Source organism: Thunnus thynnus, chromosome 14 (assembly GCF_963924715.1).
Source record: "Thunnus thynnus chromosome 14, fThuThy2.1, whole genome shotgun sequence".
In the NCBI taxonomy this organism is placed as follows: Eukaryota; Metazoa; Chordata; class Actinopteri; order Scombriformes; family Scombridae; genus Thunnus; species Thunnus thynnus.
The window spans coordinates 9,510,494-9,534,401 of record NC_089530.1 but is presented as its reverse complement, the minus strand read 5'-3'; the positions used below and the strand labels follow the sequence as shown (position 1 = coordinate 9,534,401).

The 23,908-nt window shown below is 40.5% G+C and overlaps 2 protein-coding genes across 4 annotated transcripts in view; one reads left to right on the top strand and one right to left on the bottom strand.

Annotated features, from left to right (window-relative positions):
* arid4b (AT-rich interaction domain 4B) overlaps positions 1-7,231 on the bottom strand; it is a 42,156-nt gene extending 34,925 nt beyond the window's left edge. For all 3 annotated transcript variants that reach the window (XM_067609693.1, XM_067609690.1, XM_067609692.1), the window contains exons 1-2: positions 7,062-7,231; positions 4,832-4,880 (exon numbers count right to left, since the gene is read on the bottom strand). In XM_067609693.1, coding sequence (XP_067465794.1) covers positions 4,832-4,837 — 6 coding nt within the window. In that variant the 5' untranslated portion in view covers positions 4,838-4,880; positions 7,062-7,231. The remainder of the gene's footprint in view (positions 1-4,831; positions 4,881-7,061) is intronic.
* Positions 7,232-7,368: 137 nt separating this feature from the next.
* On the top strand, positions 7,369-23,577 carry ggps1 (geranylgeranyl diphosphate synthase 1). The gene is made up of 4 exons (XM_067609695.1): positions 7,369-7,987; positions 10,480-10,572; positions 12,133-12,203; positions 19,470-23,577. Exons 2-4 carry the CDS (start codon positions 10,500-10,502, stop codon positions 20,265-20,267), a joined length of 942 nt encoding a protein of 313 aa, XP_067465796.1. The 5' UTR covers positions 7,369-7,987; positions 10,480-10,499; the 3' UTR covers positions 20,268-23,577.
* The last annotated feature ends 331 nt before the right edge of the window (positions 23,578-23,908 follow it).

Sequence of the window (23,908 nt, the reverse complement as noted above, 5' to 3'; positions counted from 1 at the left end):
CAGAAAATACTGATGGCACAGTGATGGTGGGCTACATGTAAAGTGTAGATTGCATGGTCTGACGTGGTATGATCAGTGCTCAGGGAGGGGCTGCTGGCCCGGGGTTCTGGGAACTGTACTGTCACCTGTTACCATGCAGATACCCATTGCTAATGTATAAAAGCTTAGTCACACTAGTTTCCGCAAATAGTCCTTCTGCCTCTCATTCACTACCATCGAAGTCGATGTGACTGCCACATTCGAGAATATGTTTTCAGTTTGAGCTCCAACAGATTCACCTTGCTGAACTCTTACCTATGAGTTCATATGATTAGTCAACAGTCACAATGTTTGATCCTTGTGTTTGAAGTTGTGTCTGACAATGAGTCATCTATTTTAGCTCCATTTTGTCCACTATCATAGACTATTAACAGCCAATGATATCGCATTATTTCAGATTATGCATTGGACCCATGACAACCCTCTTTGATGTGGAGCGCAGGACCATTTGGCTGAACTGAACCCAAGTCTTGTTTAGCCATTATTTCTGCAACAAGCCTTTAGGAAATGTCATGGTGATGTCAACTACTGCGCTCATATTTTAACAGATAAATAACTCATAAGTAACATTACTCAGAGATGATGCAGAGATGATGTAGAAACAGATAAGATTAGCAGCCGACACACAATTACAGGCAAACCTTGCTACTATCTACACCTTGCTGTTTACTTTGACCAATTATTACCCATCATTACTCAACCACCGAAAAAAGCCTTCTCTGTATGAGTGCATCGTCTGAATGTTTCCTTTGAAACTCCTCTTCATCATTGTTAGGACACTTCAAGATCAAATTACATTTTAGTGTTTAATTTCAAATGTTTTCCACATCAGATCAGAGTTTCAGTTAATTTATTTTCATATAGTGCATACTTCATTTTAAAGTTAAAGAAAGAGTTTATAGGTCACTACTGTTGCACTACTGTTGTGTCCTCCTAAAGCTGAAATGACACACATGTTGGAGGTCGGAGACATCACTACTTCATGTTAGTATGTTTCAAGATGATGTGAGGACACAAACTGGTTTTTACTCAGTTGTCGGGGCAGGTTAGGGTGGTGGAAACAGGATGACATAACAGTTAAACGTCTTAGTCAAATGAAGTCTACTACTCTAGATTTCAATGTAACAAATCACTTATTATCACAGTATCTGTGTAGGCACACAAAACTGCACCTTTTAAAACAGACTATTTAGACACTAAGCAGCATTACTGAAATATCATACAGTAAACAATAGGTTTTGACCCATTATATTGTGTTATAATGAATAGGCTTGTAGGCTGAACAAAGGAACATGCAAGAGGCATGCAGGAAAGAATTAAGCTCCCTCCCAGCCCAGCTCACACGTACAATAATCCTGCTGTGAATCACCTCTTTGTCCAAACCAGAGTCACCGCAATTCCAGTGACTAGTGCTTCAGCAGGAGTTGCCTTGGCAATGCCATGGCGGCTTTAAACTAGCAAAAAAAATAACAATCATAATACCTTTGGTTTACGCACTTATTCCCCAAAAATGTAGGGCGATCTAACAAATCTACTCCACCTGCAGTGTCACGAACAATTCAAACCAAATACAGAAATTTCATCATTTTGATAAAGTCCTGTATTTCAAATCAGGAAGACAAGTTCAACTTTTTATTCAAGTTCTTATGATGTTCACAGATGCAAAAATGACCTTTGTGCACACAAGAGCATATAGACTCAAAGGTGTGGACGACTGCATGATGCAAATACTCTTTTTGCATACTATATGCCTTTTGACAGTTGCAGCAGTCTCTATAGGCTCAGTATGGATCTCAGTACTTTTATGTTAATTGTAAGGGCTTCAACTTCCAAAAACCACGCAATACCTACAATTCAACCAAGAGGCATTGAAAAAACATGCAGGGACACCTTCAACTCAGTCAGACTACTCACAGATGCAAAAGTATGCAGCATGTTACCACTGCACTACATGCTGTACACCAGTACAGCTGCTGCAACTCATCCGGAAGAATAACCTGAATGAATATATTTCATTTCTACAGCACAGCATTTTTTCAACTCACCACCTTTAATCAAAAGCTGATCACTTATTGTTTTAACACCTTGTTGTAACTATGTAACTACTGTAACTATTGATAACTACTGTAAAGTTATCTTAACTGTGACACTACATAGTTATACATAGTCAAAATCATGGTTGTAGTATTGTAAGGTAACGTACACAGTTTTAGCATATTATTACACAAATGTAGATGACAGAAATTGCATCAATAATGAACTGATGTCCTGGACATTGAATCTTAAATAGCAAAAATATTTAGCATGTGCTCAGACTGCTGGAATTGATGCTTGAGACATTTATATTTAATCTTGTCTAGGTAAACCAGGTTATGGACAAGGTGCAATAATTGAGTGCATTTACCATATTACTTCTGCTGGGGCAAGGATTTTCTTCCCTCTAATTTAAACAATTTTACAAGATATTTGCAGATTAAGTTATTATATGGATTAGCCTAAAGTATTCCAACAATTATCCAGCACATTTGTCTTCCTTTAGAGTCTCTAATGTTTAGATTGTTCTCTCAAGCTCATAGTATATAAGCACTGTGTGCAGTTGATGAAGACAGGCTGTAGACCATAAGCCAAAGTGACATGAAATGCTAAGTGAACATAATGAAAAACTGTCCTAGTTACAAAGCAATTTACAGTCTGGGAATTAAGCAGATGTTCCTATACAGAGCAGCGTACAGTTGCTGCAGTTAAGATAAGTCAGCACTCCTCAAGCATCAATAGAGACAGACACTTCAGAGCACTATGAAAACAACAAATGCTACAGCATTAAACCAGAAATGTCACTATGAAAACATCGCTCCTGTCAGCGGTTATGTGAATAATCAAGTGTAAGCATAATAATTATCTAATACAGTGTTTCCCCTATAATTGTACAGGCCTGGCAGGCCGCCAAGCCAACAAGAACCCCCGCCAGGCCAGAAAAATCTTTTTTTTTTTAAATGCCAAAAATAACACCAAATATCCATTCACTCGGAAATCAATAATCATTTGTGTTTGGGAGCCTCTGTGCTGCGCTGGCCAAAACATGAGTCAATCTCTGTGTCATTACCTGCGAAACTCTTGACTCAGTGGCAAAGATGCTAGAAGCTAGCATGACTCTGTTTGTAAAAAAAACTGTTCTGAGTGGATCACTGGGAAATAAAATAAAATATGGGAGGACACACATACACACACACCACTGCGGCCCATCCTGCCACCCAAAAGCAGTGAACCTAGGGGGAAACACTGTAATATATAAGCCTACTGCTATCCAGCTGGAGAGAATAACTGCATAATGACCAAGGGTACTAGTGGCAACAGTTTAATAAATGTTCACATATTACACTTTATTCACATAGCCACTTGTAGAGAATTGAGCAACAAAGTTAGCCTAAGGTGTGAATTAAGTGGTATCTACTACCCCCATGTGCTCTACATAATCTGTGACTGGACACACAGTTCATTAACATACATTTCTGGTCATGACAATCAGAACTCTGTTGCCTTCCTGTGACACAAACAGTTTATTATGTAACCACAAATCATCCCACAGTTCAAGCAGCATTACTAGAGGAACAAATTCAAGCCAACAAAAAAGATTCTGAAATAGAGAAAAAAAACAAAAGCTTTGCACCAGACCAAAATATTTGCTAGTATTGACCAAACTGAATGAATATTGCAAACTACTTTCACATCCCATGATTCTTCTTGGTTGCACTTTAATGGGATACTTTGGTAAACTGTTAACATGTCTGTTGCTGGGCAGTGGTATAGCTTGAGTAACCACAATAAGCACCATTAGGGGCAAAGTGACAGACTACAAATCATTACCAGAACTGCTTTTAATTTGTCCATCACTAACTCTCAAACCACAAAAGGTACTTACATTTTGTGTGCCAAATAAAAATTGTACTAAATGTACAGACTTTTGTTACTGTATGTCATTACCAATTAATTAAATAGCAAAACTCTGCAGGTTATGACTCTACATATGGCTCACATGGAAACAAATGACAGGTTGAGACACAACAGCCTGCAGGCGTAACAACAGTTTGAACTGTGATCCATTGAGACTACAGTACAAGCCAAGATTAAATAGCTCACATCACAGCCTATTTTCCAAATAGTGACAGTTGTGACTTCTCCAAACTGAAAAGGGCTTCACAAAACTATGCCAGAGCTTTTAGATATTTTGTAAATTTCTCTTTCCTTCTGCTATTCATCTATCATTATGCACTACACCTTTAGCATGAACATAGATTGGCTAATTTCAAAACACCCTCTTTCTGAAAACACTTTTTATACAAAATCCACATACATTGCTTCACATCAAGGCACAATCTCAGAATATAATTCAATAACAATGCATAGCAAAGCATAACAGCAAACTTACAGATCCTATGTTGTGTTTGCAAAATACAGCCTGAGCCACTGGAAACTCAATATCATGCTTATCAAATAAATGTATTACTTTGGCCTATATCCAATACACTTGCCTCGCTGTGTTTGAACAAGACCAAAATTGACATTTAGTAAAAGTTCACACTTGCCCTATTCATGAGAACAAAAGGATGAAGTCTTGCATATGAAATATCTACCATGCATTTAACATTTAGAGTTTGACTTGTCTGGGTAGAGCATGTTTATTTAGGAGTTAAATGAAATTGAGCCGAGCCTGGAAATTCAGAGGTAGTAGTGATCTAATTGAGTTTCCAGTGGCATGAAACACACAGCAAGAAGAAAAAACAAATGAACATACCTTCATCTCTCTATAAGTCCTCTAGGTGACCAGTGTACCGAATCTGAGGCTGAAACAGAGGTTTGAGAAGCTGTTAGGCATTACAGACAGTGCCAACTTCAGTCTGCCAAAACAAGACACGGTTATGTTATGATGACATCACTTCTAAATACACTGCTGGATGCCGTGAAAAAATCTGGGCAGTAGCTAGACGCACACTCTACACTGCTTAAACCTACTCAACATAAAAACACATCGTTGGCACAGGACATCCCTTTTAAGGAATAACTACTTTAAGTCTGAATTGAGGTTGCGATTGATTTAGAAAAAGTTTAAAGATCCTTCGCTTTAATAATCCTTACCAATGCAATAGACAAATGGTATGGTGTGCTTGAGCTTTCGAGTCACATTCCTCCAAAATATCTGTGTTGCAAAGTAAACCGTGGCAGGCTGATCACTCATTCGCAGAGCCCTTAAAGCCGTTTATGTAATGCCCAGTGTACTGTAGTCAGTCAGCAGTCAGACTTGGCTTGTGGCTATCAAGGGCGAGCACACACAAAAGTAACTAGTCGCTGGCCAAAGAGACGACCTCCTCTCTCTGTCTGCACAAATGCACGGATAATGTCGTAGTTTCGGATAGAGTGACAGACACTGTGAGCCGCACGGTGCTCGGTTCTTTGAGTAGGGCAGCGCGGTGCGCCTGCTGTCTGCACTGCACTGACTATATACCAACACTACAGCAGAGGATGACGCCATTTCTGTAGCTTGACAGTCGGCTAAAAGCGAGAGCACTTTCAGCTCACAAACGCTGGAAATTGCGGGAGCGGTGGTCACAATTCACCTGCTATTGTCAGAGCCATTGCTCTCCCGGAGACGAATCTCTTGGTTTTTACGTTGGGGGAAAACTGCTGCGAGAGCGTTCATTTTCGTTTTCGCTTCTCTCCCTTGTCTCGGTGCTCGCTTGCTCTCTGCGGAGTCCACTCGGCAGCAAAAATAGAGCGATAACAACGCTGCTTACGGGCAGACAACACAGCCACCAAACCTTTATAGAAATGTCATATGAAAGCTGTGTTGTAATAACAGCGTTAAGTTGAACAAAGTGTGCATTAGTCGCGCAGCACAAGTCACTTTCTTTCTTTCTTCACAAAATGTTCTCTTTATCGACTGGTCTGGCATTTCGCTGACTGCTCACGGAGTAACGTTGAGTGAGGTTGCCTCTGACAAAGAAACAAGTCGACCAAATGGTTCGCAACAAGGTCAAGCCTGATGTAAACGCAGCAGCATCGCGTTAATAACTACAACATGTTATTGTTATAACAGACGCCAAGGTCGCAGCCTTCATTTGTGGCTCTTCGGTCGCGGTGAATGATCGCGGAGGATACAATGTCATCCGCCCCAGACAATTTGCCAGACCAGCCCGATGCAAGTGAGTGAGTGACTGACCAACCACCAACAATAATGCACACACAGCCCGAGCCTCGGCCGTCGTTTCCCCCTCTGTCCTAATAAAGCCGGAGACCTTTAAACCTCTACGGTAGCAATTCCTATGTTGCCAGTCACGGAAATGTGCAAAATACTGGTCACGCACATACAACATTGAGACTAAAATAAGTCATCTCTGGCACAGGGGAAAAATAGTCCCACCTCGCATCTGGGGAACATAGTAGCCACAACTGATCAAACGGGTGAGTTTCTTGAAATAAGGTAGCCCATCTGCTCCAACCTACACTGGAGAAACCCAATCCTGGTGGCACAAAAGAAAAGCCTGACGACGCATTTTACCTGTTAAACTACAGCGTTTTAGTCGCTGGTCGTCAAAAACATATCCTGCAGCGATGTCAAGCTTATAAAGGGTTGCCAACGGCTTTCGTGTAATATCACTTTGACGGCTATCAGGGAGCACCATGACAGCCGCTGCTCGACGACAACCTCTCCGAGGATTCCTCCGCTCAACAACACAACACTCCGGCGTTTCAAACTATTCAGCCCCGGAGTAGCATAACCTTTCCACTGTGCTCATCAGCTTAATTTGGCTGGCTACAGCATAACTTTGTTATCGAGCTGACCTAAGTTTTTAGCTGTCTGGTCGCCTAAATTCATTCATTCCCTATAAAATCCTCCCCTAAACACATCACAGCATTAGTTAACAAGTTAGCTAACAGTCAAGGTTGGCTTGGTAGCAGCAGGGAAGCAAGCTAGTAAAAAAAATGTTCAAAATAGCGATGGCTTTACCGAGGAAAAGCAGGCTTACCTATGCTGTCAAGTTGAGAAACACTTCTGTTTTTCGACGAAAGTGTATTAGTAATCCATAGGAACATTTATGTGAGGAATCTGACAGGTTTTTAAACGTCGTCCCCCGGTTGATGTTGGATGCGGATGGGTAAAAGTCGTTTCTGCCTTGTTGAGAAGCTCCTCCAGCTCTCTCTGTGATCCTCCCCCCACCCCCCCTTGCCTTCTGAGTGATTGACATGCACATTAACCCCGCCTCTGTCATCAGAACGCTCACCCATTGGATAATACCGTGAAGGGAAACGCCTTACTTGCGCGTGATTGGCTAGATCCGGGAGAAAAATATCCATGGTGATGTGTACGAAGTAATCCTACTGGGCGGTTATCACAATACAGAAGGGAGGAAAAAAAAGCTGAAAAAACTACAACCCCCAGGTTCGGAACACCATGTGTATGTTTGATATGCGTTACACACTGTCCCGGCAACACGAAGGTGCGTTTGTCTGACTCCCTTTACAACTTGGAAGCCTCTTCCGGACTATGTAGAGATATATATTCAACACACACGAGAGGAGAGGCACCCATGTTACATTCCCCACCTACTCTGCGCTTGCTCTGTAACGAAAGCGAGGCGTATTATAGCTGGCTCATCACAACTAGCTTGTTTAAAAAAGTGTCTGTTCAGTGTGCCGCAACCACAGCACTACCCTCGCATAGCAACCGGTGAATTAGCCAGTAACATAAGGACCTAAAATGATATAAAAGTGTGGGTGTGACGGTCGTATCGTGTGCCCTAGTCGACCAGCGTTTGAACTGGATGTTTTCTGATTTGTAAAACAAAAAGACAGAAATGATCAACGGTGGTACATCGGCGCTAGCTAACTAGCAGTCTGGCTAACAGGAATACTGGGACCCGGCCAGTCAGCAGACTGACAGAAGGCAGCCAAGGTGGGTGGAGCTAAGAAAAAGTGCAAGGGACTTGAAGAAAACTGACTACATGTCACAGAGGCATTTTATTTAAGTTTCTAGCCTAGTTGCGTATGTGTAATTTATGTAAGTTTGTGATTTAAAATCTATCGACGTTGTCGTTTGAGTTCTCACTTATTGTCATCATGATTGGAGGTCTTGCCGCAAAAACTTTGGTCTTCTCATTTCATAAACCTGTTCCCTTTTTTTGAAGAATTTATGGTGGTATTTTGGTTGAAACCCCGATTCCATAACAGTTTCAAAGACTGACCTGAGCTGAGAAATGGTGGTGTTTAAAAGGCGAAATGACAAGTGACCTAGATTTTGATCACTCTAAAAACTTGTTGCAAAATCAGGAAGAAGTCTGACTTCATTATATTTTTGTTTTCCACTTCCTATCAAATAATGTTAAGTGTTGAATTAGTTATGTAACATTACATACTCAGTATTATACAGTAAGAGTACTTACATACAGTATTATATATAGTATACTGTACTCTGTATATTAATAGGCCTGCAATAAATTCTGTAGTATTGAGTCTGCTGACACTGTCAGAGAGGTGTTGGTTAAAGTCCTGAGGTTTGTGCCTGTAATTATTGATGGTGTATGAACTGCATTATATTGAGAGGTGTAACTAACTCCTTTTCTCCTCATGTAAACAACAGTACAGCTTTTAATATAATGCGGTCCAATACAACACCACCACTAACTACAACCCTTAAAAATGACCATAAGCTCTGAACGTCATCTTTGAGACCTAGTGTCAACAAAAGCCAAAGACAAGATAAGATTCACAAAGATAGGATTTATCACATGGTGTGAAGATCTTTGTGGCTTGACCTGATGTAAATTATATGGATTTGTCATATGAAATAGATTTTAGAATAATTTTTTTAGAGTGATTGTTGCAAGTTTTTGTAAACCACCAGCTAGATGGAAAAAACAGCCCACTGCTACATCAGTTGTCACCAGTTTCTGTGATTCATCAGTGATGTGATTGTTTAACTTATCCAGTCATGTGATCAGTGTGTCTCCATGCACAAGGGGATTTCATGGCTCTGCATATGCAGCCGACACCCAGTGGATTACATCATGAAAGTAGTTTATCACGTTTGTCAAAACCTTTTTAAATTTTTTAGATAAGTTAGACATTTTTTTAATGTAACAGCTCTACAAACATTGCATTAATTTTGCATTTCTTATTGCCTTTCAGCACATTCCACTTTATCTCCATGTAATTGATAAATTAGTTTTGCCTATCATGTCTATGCTGCATGAGCATAGGTAATAAGTTTTTGCTCAGAACAAATACAGGCCAAGGCTTTTTCTCACTGCATTTCCTGTGTCTCAATTACATGCTAATTTTAAAGGCAAAGTACTCTAAGTGAGTAAAAGTATCACTCACAGATGATACCCATAAAGTTCTTGTGAATTCAGTTGCAAAGTGTGTCGCAGTTTTGCAGTTACATATCTGATGTCACTTACACCAAGCCGGTCCTCGAGTCTGACATTGTTCTTGTCATGTTAACACAATCCTCTCTGCAATTTCTTCTACTACAATTCTGTCTACTCAACACTGGTTCCCAAATCTGTCAGTTAAGAGCCCGCTTTAAGTTTAGAAAAGACAAGTAACCCAACATGAACACACCACAGAATCAGAATTATACACTTCTTCAGTACTGTTGTTTACTGTAGTGTGTGATTGTACACTTGCACTCAGCCTTGTGAGCCACAATCAACAACAGGTTAGAAGGATGGCTGACTCTTGTTGCTTGAAACAGCTGTTACACCAGTTCAGAAACTGACCTGTAATCTCTTACATTCACTTGATTACAGTCACTTCAGGGAGCAGCATGAGTTGCTTGATGGCTGACATTTTTTGGAAAGTAATTTGTAAAATACAAACTACAGATAAGCAACACATTTTAAAGATTTAAAGTATATTGCAAACTGTATTTCTTCATTAGTACTGTTATTTATTGACAGTTTTTAGATGTGTAGTTGTACAAACTTCTTACATTCTCTACAATCTAGTCTAAGTGCTTAACAGAGTAAATATTGCCACAAATATAGTAATTTTGGTATTAGACACTTAATTCAATTCAGAATTCATATCTGAGTCTGACAGATTGACACACACACATCCAGGAAAATAACTGTTTTCCATTATGTGTAGTCAAGTAAAATACTATTTGCTTTCATATTTCTATGAACCAGTCAACTGGAACATGTGAATTGCTAAAATAAATAATTAATAGGAGAAAAATAAATCCTTTTTAAAATAATTACAAAAGCATGTTAAAATATGATAACACATGTCCATCATTTGAATAAACAAATCATCACTAAGATCTTTTTGGTTTGACTTTTTTATAGATTTCTAATCTTTTATTTTAAGATTTATAAAGCTGATAACACGCAGCGTAACATCTTTATTTATTTATGTTTCTGTGTGATCTTTGCCTTCCAACAGATTTGTGTAAACTTGGAGCAATGGACGGTGACTCAGCAGCAGCCTCAGAGCGAATTCTGCTGGAGCCGTACAAGTACTTGTCGCAACTACCGGGTGAGTCTCTTTCACTGTCAGTTGCTGCGGGATGAAAGAAGAGGTGGAGACAGATAAACATACAGCTGAAAGGTCATCAAAAGCCACGTGTGCTTGCTGATGAATCCCAGAGCTACGTAGAGACCTGACCTGCTCACTTCTTGTTAGTCACACGGGGGTCATAGCATCAGCAAAATGCCTAAAATGATAAATGTGATGATGTGAAGCTCTTGTGTATGAACAACATTCGCCCTAAACTGCATGCTGCATGAGCTGAGAGGATTTCTCGCAAATTGTTTATCTTGTTGATTAACACTTAGCTTTATTGGAGACACTGCTGAATTTCATGAAAGTGTGTTTGTATGTCACTGCTGTAGCACAGTAAGCTTGAACTTAAAGAGCATTGAATTCATCCGTTGTAACTTATTCAGTTCAGCTTGTAGCCAAACTGCATTTTGTTTTACATAGTGCATTTGAAACACATGACAACTGACTAATGCGGTGCTTAAATTTCAAATCTGTGTTTTGGCAGCAGCATATGGTCTCACTATGTTATAGATGTTATTTAGCAAAGGCCTGAAGTCTGTTGGTTTCATTGCAGAATCTGTAGATGATACATTGAACACGAGCAGATTTGCCTTGTTGTTAATGTCTTTTACTAATACTTGGAGCTGTATTTCACGCATTAATGGCTCCAACTGGTAATAAACTGGAGCAGATTGAGAGAGTAGAGCCTGAGAAAGCTGTGGTGCGCATAGTTCTGTTCATGTTCGTCATCGCAATGTTGTTGAGTCCAATTTCTCTTGACTGAGCACTCACTTGCTGCCGTTTATTTCTGTCTCCGTTCCTGCAATGCGGACACAACACAATAAAAAAAAATAAAAGCTGCTCCAACAGTTCTTAAAACTATGAAAAAGTTCCCCCAGTCTCAAAACACCTATTGTCATAGTTTTGGAACACACACCTATAGACTTGCATGAAATTGTGCTCACCCCTGTCGTCATTTAGATGGTGGATGTGAGCTGGAATTCACCACCACCACAACAAAGGTCAAACGGGGCCAAAGAAAAGCACGCCTTAAACTTGGTCTTTGAACGATAGAAAACTTCCTGTGTTTCGTTTAGGTCATGACCTCATATTTGTTTGACTTCTCAGTTGCACCAGCCAGGTCACATCCCACTTCCACTGTTTCCTAAACAAGAGTGTTTTGACCTGCAGATTAAACTTGGAATTCGCTCTGCAATACAAAAGACTGAGTCAATGGAGTAATTATTTGTGGAATAATGTAAATGATTTTAATGTTCACCTTCATTTGGACATCACATCAGGGTGCAATAGGTGGGATTAAGATATTTAAAAATCTGACTAGCTCTAGCTGGTATTTAATTGGCCTCATTGGAGTCTGTTGTAAAGCTGTTTGTTGCAGAGCTCTTTCTCTAAACAATGAGGGGTTGAGCATAACGTCATGCTTACAGAGTTACACTGATTACTGACTGAAAGAAAATTACCTTTTTCTTCCAGCATTGCTTTCTCAGGATTATGTTGCTACCACCCACCGGTTGTTTTTCACTCTCTTCTCAGGAAAGCAGGTGAGGACAAAACTGGCTCAAGCATTTAACCACTGGCTCAATGTTCCAGAGGACAAACTGCAGGTGAGAAATCAGCCATTTAAAGCCTCTAAATGTTCAGAGTCGCCTGATGTTTACTGTCGCAGACGGTTCCAGGAAGGTGAAATGACGCCGTGCTCGTTCAGGATAGGCAATTTATTTTGTAACGCAAACAGAGTGTTCAGTCAGCTGAGCTGCTCCTAACTGAATGTAAATCTAAAGTTTGGGTGGAGAGCGTAGAGCATTCATGATTTATTGCAGAAGGTTGTTAATGCAGCGGAGGATGAAGTGAAGCAATGCTCTCAAAAAACAGCCCTTTCTATATTTGTTTGATCAGCAGGTTATAAAAGTACAACTTAGCTGCTGATTTCATGATACATTTTTGTTTATTCATATAGATGATGCTCATACACCTTATCAAAGAGTTTGTCTCGAGTAGGGAAAGTATATGCCTACAGTAAATGCTAAATCTGCTTTAAACGATTAAAAGCTACCAGGTGCCAGAAGAACTCTAAAACATCTTGAACAGTTTAATTGATCATCCACCTGACAGGTCCAATATTTACTCTTCTCATTTGGGTTTGGTGTTCACCAACTGCTGAGAAAAATATCTTGATCTTAAGCTCGCTAGATGTTTGACTCTCTTCATCACTTTGCTACTTGCTACAGTTTCTCTGAGGTTTGGTGCTGTGCAGGTAGCGTACGGAGGGTTTATGAGAGCTTTTATTTTGCTGAAAAAAAGCCACTTTCTGCCGCTGCTGCAAACAGGGTTATGAGTGAAGTGAAATTGAACCATAAAGTAAACCATTAAACCATTAATATATTTTGCCTCTTAAATCATGAAGCATCAACTTGCATCAAGTGCGGCCTGTATTCATAACACTTGCACCGTTCGCTCTCTACTCCTCAATTTGGAAAGGCACTGTCTGACGCGGCAGCCGTCGCAGTACATCTAGTGTTTCATTTCAAGGATTTCAGGTGTCTACTCATGACGCCAGCTAACAGTGTGCTAACAAAATGAAGTGCAATGCAACAGAAACATAAAACATTCATCAGGCTTTCAAGTTTTCATGAACAAGAAGATGGGAGAGCGACACGCTGAAAGTGAATTTTTTTACAATTTCCTTACAGATGAATAACATTTTGATCCAACATAGGAGCTGTCAAAACACACCCACTTCTGCTTTTAAATGTTACGCCACGTGGCATGTTGCTTCACAGTCTATTCACAGTCTGACTAAAAAAAAAAAAACCACAACAAACTGCAGAGTTTAAAGTAGTCGTACCTAAACAGGTGCAAAATCCATTCGTGTAGACACAAGTTTCACTGCTAAAACATGTTTTTTGTGAAATGACATGCTAAACAATGAGTCGATGCAGGTCTTTTGTTCCACTTCATCTCTCAAATCATAGTTGTTTACTGAATTCATTTTGTTTCATTCATTCATATGAGCGTCTGTTTCCTGTTTTGAAGTTTCTCGCTGTTCGTGCGCCACACCTCCCAACCCCCATCTCTACTACTACTACTCAGACGACTAGCTGTGCAAGTTCCACTTTTTGTTTTCGAGTGTTTACCCTCTCCCCTTCTCTTAATATTCTGGTACGTCATCTGAAAGGGATCAAAATCAATTCGAATAGATTCTGGCACGCATCCCACCCGTGCACAGAAGGCAGCTTTTATAAGGCATGGCCTCTATCAAATCGAGTTTGTGCTCAGAAAGTGTGGTGTTGTGCTTCTGGAGGGAGTGAAAGCAAGATTTCCGTGTGAGTTGAAATGTGTTTTAAATTATACACACCAAGCAGTTTTACTTAATTTACTACAAGTGAGCTGTTTTCAATCTCAGCGCTGAAAAATGTATTTAATTCCAAAACTCTAAAGCAGTGTGTGTTTTTTTTTCCATAAACACATTGGGTTTGTCTTTAAGTTTGGATGGAGAAAGGAGGAAAAAAAACAAACTGATTGTAAACACTGTATAGGAAATATTATCAGTTTCAATAGCTGTTGTTTCTAATCTAGAGGTTTCACCTCGTATGAGACACTGAAAACTGGTGACGCAGATGGCGAGGTAGTGAGTAGAAGCCAGATTTTATGATGATCCTTCTCACACATTTCATTACATTACATGTCTACTTTATCATTCATTCACATTCAGGCCAGGTATGATATACTGCACTTGTTGTAAGACATTATTCAAGCCTACCCAAATTTTAACCATTTAAATCCGTGACTTATTATTGAACTATTGAGCACCAGACGCTGCTTCATCACTGCATTCACAAACCCTGGTCTTCCCCCAAAGCCATTGTGTATTGTATCGTGTTTCCCTTCCTCCTCAACCACATTAGCGAGCTGATAAAATTGTCATCAACTGCTAGAAATCCACAATTGAATCAAATGTCTTTATAGAATTGGAGAAATGTTCAGTAGTATATATTTTTTTAACAAACTCTTTTAATAGTGTGCATATTTCATCAAGTATAATTTTAGTTCACTTTCAGTTTTTTGTGCAGAATCTCTTCAGTGAACACAAGGCAATCCTGCCAAGGCCACTAACACACTGGAGACGCCCTTCTGCAGCAACCTCACCCGACACCCATTTACTAACTAAACACACTCAAAGTTCGACTGTGAAAATGAAAACTCGTATGTTGCATTGAATACAGTGTTTATTTTCTTCTAAATGTTGAGTGTTTGTGATCTCATCAACAACTAAAGTTCTTTACAATGTAGGATGTAGTCCATAGTCAGGAGGTTGTGATGTGTAGCAAGCTAGTGAAGCTCTGTCAATGGAACAGCATTCCTACACATGCACAGTGGTCTCGCCTTACATGGAACTTCTCTCTGGGGACTGAAAATCTTTTCACTGTTATTACTCTTTGGAGCCGTTTCTAAATAAACTACAGTAGCCGTTGCCTTTGGGGAAAAGGAACACGTCACCCAATGCAGCTGCGCGACCTATCGACGTGTTTTTAATCGTTTTTTGGACAAAAATGGAGCTCTACAGCACAGAGGAATAAGATATATCAGGTCTTGGATACACACACGGTACTTGTAAGTAGGATGAATTCATTGTTGGTTTGGCTCTGCACATGAGATTTGTTGACTTATCCTTTAAGGCATCCACATTCATGTCTGACCACTGTGTTTAATAACAAGAATGGTCATATTGGTTACACTGACTGTATTAACAGCTGCTGCAGCTGTCAGGCTCTCAAACTTTCTTTTGTTTGTAACACTGCTGCTGTTCTCCATGTATGTACAATTAGTATATTAATATTTCATAATTAATATTTTATAATAACGGTTGCTCATTGTCTTATCATACAGTATAATCTAGGCACTGATTAAACTGAAATATTTGGCAGCATTCAGTTTGTGTATTTAAGACATACTGTACACACATTAATATTTAGAGACAGACTACTGCATTTTCAGCTTTTTAGTGTCCTGATCACCTCTGCGAGCACAGGATTAGGATGATTCAAATCACAGGCAGCTTCTCAGGCAAACATATGCCTCCACTCATCCATAACAGTGTTGTAACATTTTCTTGGATGCCGCCTGACTAGACTGCACCAGACATATTGAAGTTCATATACAGATAGCAGGCAGATTGACATTTCTGCCTCCCTTCTGTTAGATTAATTTTAAATTAGCCATCTCAGATCTATTGGTTTTATTGAGCAGGACCCTCGCTGCTGTCCCCTCAGGGAGATCAGGCCATTGACCTTATGTATTATACTGATAGCATTAGCATTGTAGTGCCTGAATACTGGTCCTGTGTCCAGTGATGAAGTTATGGAGTCCAATCTGTGTTTTCTGAATCTAAATGCCTTTCACAATGCAGAATGCTAAGTGCTGAGCCTGTCAGATCTCATTAGGTTTGCTGTTCAACAGGTCTCCCTTTGTTCTGAATGTTTAATAAACCCTCCCCGAATAGAGGAATCCTGGTTCTGCAGAAGTTGGCTCAGAGGTTGCAGTGTGTGTGTGTGTGTGTCCTCTTGTGGTCATTTCATCTTACCAGTGCACAGTAAAAGTCCCTCCCCTGTTGTGATGACTGGTTTCAGGCCTCAATAAAAAATAGGTGCATTTGTGTGATAGAGTAATATACTTGTCCGTCTCTCCTGAGGAATTATTAAACGTTACAGATCGATCCTGTCAGGGCAGCCCTCCTCCCCCTACTACAGCACCAGTAGATATATTTAATCACAGCCTTCACACTGCTACTACTACAGTGTGTTATAAGTAATATATAAAAACATAATAAATCAAGTGACTCAACAGTCAAAGTGGCATTTTTGATCATTTTCACATTACATGGCACGGCTACATTTCTTTACCGAAGTGCTGGCATGTTCAGTTCAGGAGCACATGTGTCTCTTGAGGCTAATTTAACAAATCAGTTTTTGACTGTACATGTGTTGGTGGTTCATGTGGCCTACATTCATATGCAGATTACAACCAAATCTACCTTTGTTCTCCTGCATGACCCCATATAATTCTACCTTAGACAGAATATCTGTGTTATGGCACAGCACATAGATGTTTACATCTACCTCACATACAAAAGCCCTATCTCCCCCCCAGAGCTCCCTCTGCTCCCCCTTCTCTGTGTGCAGCAGCTCTGTAAACTCCTGCTGAACCCATCATGCAGACTGAGAGCCCTCCTCTCGTCATCATTAGCACACTGCTGCCACACTGAAGTCGCCGCCATGGAAACAACGATGCCTTCAGCAGTGACAGTGGTACACTGTCTCATTCATTTGGTAATGCATTTTTTATGTGCTTCTCTGCTGTGTAGTACAGCACAGATTGTGGAGGTTTGGGAAATTCCCCCTGCACGCATCAGTTGCCTTACGACCTTTAGCTGACTGGCTTCCTCCTGTTCTCTCTGACAACGTAGAAAGGTTGGCTCTTCTTTAGTGTCTTCTGTCTTTTCACTTTGAAAACGTGTCATTTATGAGAATGTCTGCTGCCTCAGGCTTAGAGCGCCTTGTAGGTTTTAATGTGACTAATGCAGAGTGACACTATAATGTAGCAGCCTCCATGAGAAAATAACTAGGAACTGGATGGCAGGTTAGCATATCAAGTAGAATTTGTAGCAATGACTGCTGGACAGTCTAATAACAAAATGATCCCTTTTAAACAAGCCAAGTGTAGCTTGTAATGTGTTGTAAGTTTAACATCACATGGAGCAAACAGGAAGTGGTGACATTAGCAGATTGTATTGCAGTAAAGCCTGGATTAAGGTAGACATTACATTTGTTATACACTTGTAATGCAGGGTTTTTTTTTCAAGGAAATCATTTAGCTGCGGTGGTTAACAACCCAGATCTCATCTCATGATCAATTAAGTTAGTAGATGAGTCTGAACATTAGCCATTCTCATTAAATACGTGGCCTTTGCTTTGGAAATACAGCTTTTTTTCCCCCATGAATGTTAATGTCATTGCATAAAAGCCTGTTACATTTTATTGGGTAGCGGAGGTGATCTTTGTTCGAGGTCTATAAAACACTGAGGGGAAACACTGTATTTAAAATATAGTGATTACACTGAAAAATCTACCACGCAGTATTATATTTATGGTAAGCCGTTCTAGATGAATGAGAAAGCATTTTGGAAAGACACAATCCGGTAGGCGTGGTGTGTGATTATGTGGTACGGCAATGGTAAATCCTTGTTTGGCCAGACTTCAGCAGCCCCGTAGTCTGACTCAGGTTAGCATCTTGTGTCATCCCCCTATTGAGACAGGTTTATGCCTGCACATAACTGACTTGTCTGTTTGTTCTTGTGGACTCGTTTTCTTTTTTCTTTTTTTTTTTTTTGTGAAGGCGTCACTGCATTCTTAATGGATCACTGATTGTAGCTTTGGCAAACAGAGTGAGTCTCTCTGTCAGTAACCTCTGGTGATAATCAATGAAGTCTTGCAGAGCAGTGAAGGCACCCGGCACTTAAACAGCAGCATTATACAGCGACAGTCTGACTAATTGAATTCCTTAGAGACACTCAAAGTCCAAAACTTGAAAATTGTTGCTGCTTGTGACAGCTGCTGTTGTTATCTGAGGCGATTATTGATGTGAATTTAAAATCTTGTCTCGATCGCACCCTTGTTCTTTTATCCTAACAGGGATTTGTAATTCATCAAAACAGCAGCCTGTTTGCAATGAATCTTTGAATCCTAGAGTGTTTAGATACATTATTCAGTTTTCTCGTTCATGTGTGCATCCATTGTAGCTTTACCCACAGCCCCCCCCCCCCCCTCTTGTAAGTGGCTCACTGAGGTTGCAGGGTGAGCGAGTGTCGGGACCCTGCCGAGGGAAAGGTTGTGTTTGGCGGATAAACTGCTCAACTGGCCCAGCCTTGGCCATCTGCCTGACCCACTGAGCCTCTCTTTGTGCTTCCCGGCCCCATACAAACAGCTTTCATTACCAGGCCACACCACTTGTCTTTTAAATCAGCAGAGCACTCCAGCGGGCTGCACGGCCAGCTCAGGACACCTGATGGAAACACTGGCTGTTTTATGTCCAACATGGACCTAGGACAAAGCCACAGAGTATAAATTATTTTGCATAGCACCAGCTTCTTTGTTCAGGAGGAAAAGTATCTCTGTAGCACATGTCCTGCCTTGTGCTGGCGAAAAAGTCTCAGTATGAATTTGTACATGCTGTAGCTCTTAACTCGTTACAGCTGTGAATGTGTGTTAAGGTGGATGGAGTCTCCAATACATTCATCATTATGGCTAAGTACCCAGCTCTCCTCGTTCTCTCTTAGGAGGAGGTGAGACTGCACTCGGCCCTGCAATGTGTCACCTCTAATTGCTGTGACTTCATTTCCTCTAAACTCATGTAGCTGTGTCTCCCCACATGCTCTCAGTTGGAATTGGATTTGAGTTTCAGAGCTGACCAGATGAAATTGACAGCAGTCTTGTCAAAATCTTGATTGCACACAGCTCTAGTCTGGAGCGTGTGAGCGTCAGCAACAACTATTTTGTCTACTGATGAAGACTCTCACAAGTGGAGCAGTGCAGATGACAGTGTAGACATGGCACCCTCTGCTGTATTCATGTTGTAGTGCATAATTTACACAGAGCTACTGAGAACTTTTTACAAGTTCATTAGCAGGGAAAGAGAAGTTTTCTCAACTGAAGCATCATTGTAACAAATTCATGAAAGTTAGCGCAGCAGATCATAAAAACATTAATTGCCATGAGATGGAAAAGCTGAGGAATTATCACAATAATTCTCAAACTGTGCTTTGGTAATTTCTGTATAATTGTACAGAGTGATGCTGAGGTTTGTGTTGTGTTCAGGTGATCATCGAAGTGACTGACATGCTGCACAACGCCAGCTTGCTCATAGACGACATCGAGGACAGCTCCAAGCTGCGGAGAGGTTTCCCTGTGGCCCACAGCATCTACGGCATTCCCTCTGTCATCAACTCCGCCAACTATGTTTACTTCTTGGGTTTGGAGAAGGTGTTGACGCTGGAGCACCCCGAGGCCGTCCGTGTGTTTACCAGGCAGCTGCTGGAACTGCACCGCGGCCAGGGTCTGGACATCCACTGGAGGGACACTTACACCTGTCCCACAGAGCAGGAGTACCGCAACATGGTGCTGCAGAAAACCGGTGGGCTCTTCGGCCTGGCTGTAGGCCTGATGCAGCTCTTCTCAGATTGGAAACAGGAGCTGAAACCCCTCCTGGACACGCTAGGCCTCTTCTTCCAGATCCGCGACGACTACGCCAACCTGAGCTCTCGTGAATACAGCGAGAACAAGAGCTTCTGCGAGGACCTGACCGAGGGCAAGTTCTCTTTCCCCATCATTCACGCCATCTGGTCGCGTCCAGAGAGCACCCAGGTACAGAACATCTTAAGGCAGCGCACGGAGAACATGGACATCAAACGATACTGTGTGGACTACTTGGAGAAGGTGGGCTCGTTCGCCTACACCCGTCAGACTCTGCGGGACCTGGAGGTGGAGGCGTACCGACTCATCAAGGAGTTCGGGGGGAACCCTCAGCTGGAGAGCTTAATCAAACACCTCAGCAAAATGCATAACGAAGCCGAAGCAGAGTCCAGTACCGAGCCGCACTCCAGCCAAAACCACTGACCTCATCCATCTTTCACTGCTACATGACTCACGCACACTCCACCAGCACCGAAGCTGTGCTGATACACTGATGCAGACAAACACATTCCTGTAAAGCCCAGCAGGCGCATGTTACATTTCACGAATCAATTTATGAGTCGTAATTAATCAATAAACTTGAGCGCTTGAATTCTGGTGGACAGCTTTGACAGCTTGGCATTCAGCTGCCCAAAATGTTGCCTTTATCTTTTGTGTGCTAGAAGGCCTCCGTCAAATGTTGCACATCAATTTTTGTATCTAAGTGAAGCAGTGCAGTCAGTGGAGGAAATGAATTAAAACAGAAAATGACTTGATTTTAGATTTTGGTTTCCTGAAAATGAAAAATAATAAGGTGGCAACAAAGCTTAAAAGCCTTCTTTTTGATGCGCACCACAGTGCACATAAATGTATTTTTTTATATTTTGGCACCAAGTGAAAGTTGTTTATCTAGGGCCGAGTGAATGCCGGGTGTTTTTGCTGAAGTCCCTGTTAAAATAAGATGTGGATGTTTAGAGTGCATGATGTGCGATTTGGGAATCCTTATTCATTAAGCCGCCAGAGTGCCAATCATGAAGAAAAGACCTCTGTAACTGAATTGTCTACTTGTTATGTAACATGTGGGCATTATATGCAAAGTAGTGCTCAAGCTGTTTATGAATACTCTGTCGATGCTTTGGTTTATTGCAGACTGAACAGTATTTCACATCTCGGCTATTTTATTAGTATGATTCAGTTATGATATTTGTGAGTAGACACTGTGCTGCTGTCAGGAAATTATTTGCATCTATTAAATTAAAAAAAAAACAACCTTTAAAGATAACCTGTGGGCTTGTCTGACTTCTAAAACAAAATTTCTCATTTCCCAGTAGCTCCGAGGTTCGTCTGATTTTTAGCACTTTTGAACTTAATGTGTTTAATGTAATTAGAGGGAGACAACAGCCAGCACTTCTCCAGAGACAACCAGCACCATCTACTGAGCACATGGGTGTAGTTGAAAATGAAGATGTGACTTAAAAAGTTGTTTGCATGTGTGTCTTTCTGCCTTTCACAGTGGTCGCAGTCGTCTGCTTACAAACACACTCACCCTGATGTCTTTTTAAGGATCATACTCCATTAAATCTACCCTGCGCACATACTTAACACGCACCACCATCATTACAAGACATTGACCCATCATTGGCCTTACTTAACATAAACTGAGGTCCGCTTCACCAGATCCATGTGTTTATTTTCCAGAGCTTCCCGTCGTTTTTGCAACTGCATGCTGAATTGAAAACGCTGCGAGCATCAATGATGCGAGTTATTACAGAACTGCCTGCCATGTGCTTTGTTTTGAGGAACCTTGACTGAATACTCAGACTGGCTGGTTGCTATGGATGTGGTTGGCTTTCACTGTGAGTTTTGTCTGAAATACAGAACACCAGTCATCTAAATCCGGTATTATCTGCCTCTTCTGTTTATACTTTTGTGAGTTTTTCTTCAGCTGCTGAAAAGAAACAGAGGCTATCTGTCCCAAACAGCTCTGTTGACTCACTGAAGCTCTTGCTCTTGACAGCTGCGGTTCAATTAATTATGTGTCTTTGGGATCGAATTGTGGCTTCTCTGAAAATGCATCTATTCATCAAAATGTCAAATTTTTTGTAAATCTAAGGGAGCGGTTCCTCTTGCTAATTTTCCTCCCAAGCAGCCACAAGTGCGGTAAAATGTGATGCAAATGCATTTCTGATTTGATAAACAGCAGAGACGTATGAAGTGGATTTCACAGAGCTGATTTAAGTCCATCACAATAATCAAAGCCTCTCACGGTTCTCATTTCTTTCACTCCCTCTCTCTAGGTTGACTAGATTGATTTTCTCCACCCACAGTGTCTGAGTTCTGTTTGAGGGCAAAACAGAATAGCTTTTGTGTGAAGGGTGACATGGCTCACTCACTGTCTCCCTCATCCTCTGCAAGCTTTGGATTATTTACTGGGCTGCGCTTTACACATTTGTGTCGCTTGGTAGCGTTCCAATGGATATTTCATAAATATTCTTGTGGCAACAACAAAATGTTGAACACATCATTGCTGAGAATGGAAATGGATGTTACTGAGTTTGTCCTTTTGCTGATTCAGCTGACTTGAAGCCTTGATGCAAATTTAAACCACTTTTATTATCTTCAATTTAAGTAAGTTTTTTTTTTCTTTACTTTTACTTTACAAGTCAGTTTTTTTTCCACCTTGCTTGACAGGCAGATGTGCGGTTTCACATATTTGCACATCAGAGCTGCAAGAACAACAGCAGTCCTTCACTGTGGGCTGCTGAGCGGCTCCACTGGAGCAACTGGCAGGATGTTTCATCTCTCTGTCTCTGAAGGACGTCACCAACACAACCTGCTGAACACTTTCAATGCGACTCGAACTGGTCTACAAATTGAACTTTATTCAGTATATAACTATATTCCATGATGGTATGGATGGTAAGTATGGCTGGGTAATATATCAATGTTATATCGATATAGTGATATGAGACTAGATAATGTCTTAGATTTTGTTAATTGTAATATTGTGATATGGTTTAAAGGCTGCATTACTGTAAAATGATGTAATTTCTGTACTTACCAGACTGTTCTAGCTGTTCTATTATTTGTCTTTACCCACTTGGTCATTATATCCACATTACTGTTGATTATTTATCAAAAATCTCATTGTGTAATTATTTTGTGAAAGCACAAATAGTCATCCCTACAATATTGTTGTATTATCGATATTGAGGTATTTGGTCAAAAATATTGTGATGTTTGATATGTGTTTATATCACCCAGCCCTAAACGAAAGATGTTTTAAAATGTCAGATTCAATCGTTTGATCCCAACTACTTAAAAGGATAATGCTGCATTCAAGTCACATCAGAGTTACTGTAATTACGAGTTTTCAACTTATAGAGTTCACATCAACCTCTAAGTTGTAATTACGACTGTGAAGCTTTCTTTTCTGAAAGGTCTGATGTATCCGACTTGGCATTTAATAATACAGAAGTGCCTGAAAACTGACTAATGTGACATAAATTATGTAATCTTTCCATACGACCAACTCAATTATCACACAACCTTCCTGAGTTGTCAGATGACATGAAGTCCTTCAAGTCCTTAACATGGGAATGTTTCCGATCTTTCCCATCCATCCAACATAGCATGAACAGGGCAAAAAGCTTGAAATATTCCATACTTTTGTCAATGTCAACAAATTCCATTAAATGACTCTAAATGTTCTCCGCCCAAAGCTCATTTGTTTCTATTTCGAGTCACAAATGTATATTTTCATTCTTTAAAAAAAGGAGTTTACTAAAACAGTGGGACACTGAAAAATTTGGTGTTGTAGTGTATTTACAGCAGCAGGTTCATTCAAAATAAACTACGACATCCCTGTTCATCTTAATGAAGGAACATGTCACCCAATTTAAGTGTGTGGCTAACTAATGTGTTGTTGGACAAGAGTGGAGCTCTATTGCACAGACAAGTACACCAGCAGCCTTACACAGCTATACTTGTTAGAAGGATCAGTTCATTGTTAGTTTTGGTATTTTCATGAGATTTGTTGACTATAAGAAAAACAAAGAATATCAAAAGACATATCCTTTAATATC

Coding starts and splice junctions, on each gene's coding strand:
- ggps1 (XM_067609695.1), top strand. CDS start 10,500: ATGGACGGTGACTCAGCAGCAGCCTCAGAGCGAATTCTGCTGGAGCCG. Junction 10,573..12,132: donor GTACTTGTCGCAACTACCGG/GTGAGTCTCTTT, acceptor CTCTCTTCTCAG/GAAAGCAGGTGAGGACAAAA. Junction 12,204..19,469: donor TTCCAGAGGACAAACTGCAG/GTGAGAAATCAG, acceptor TGTTGTGTTCAG/GTGATCATCGAAGTGACTGA.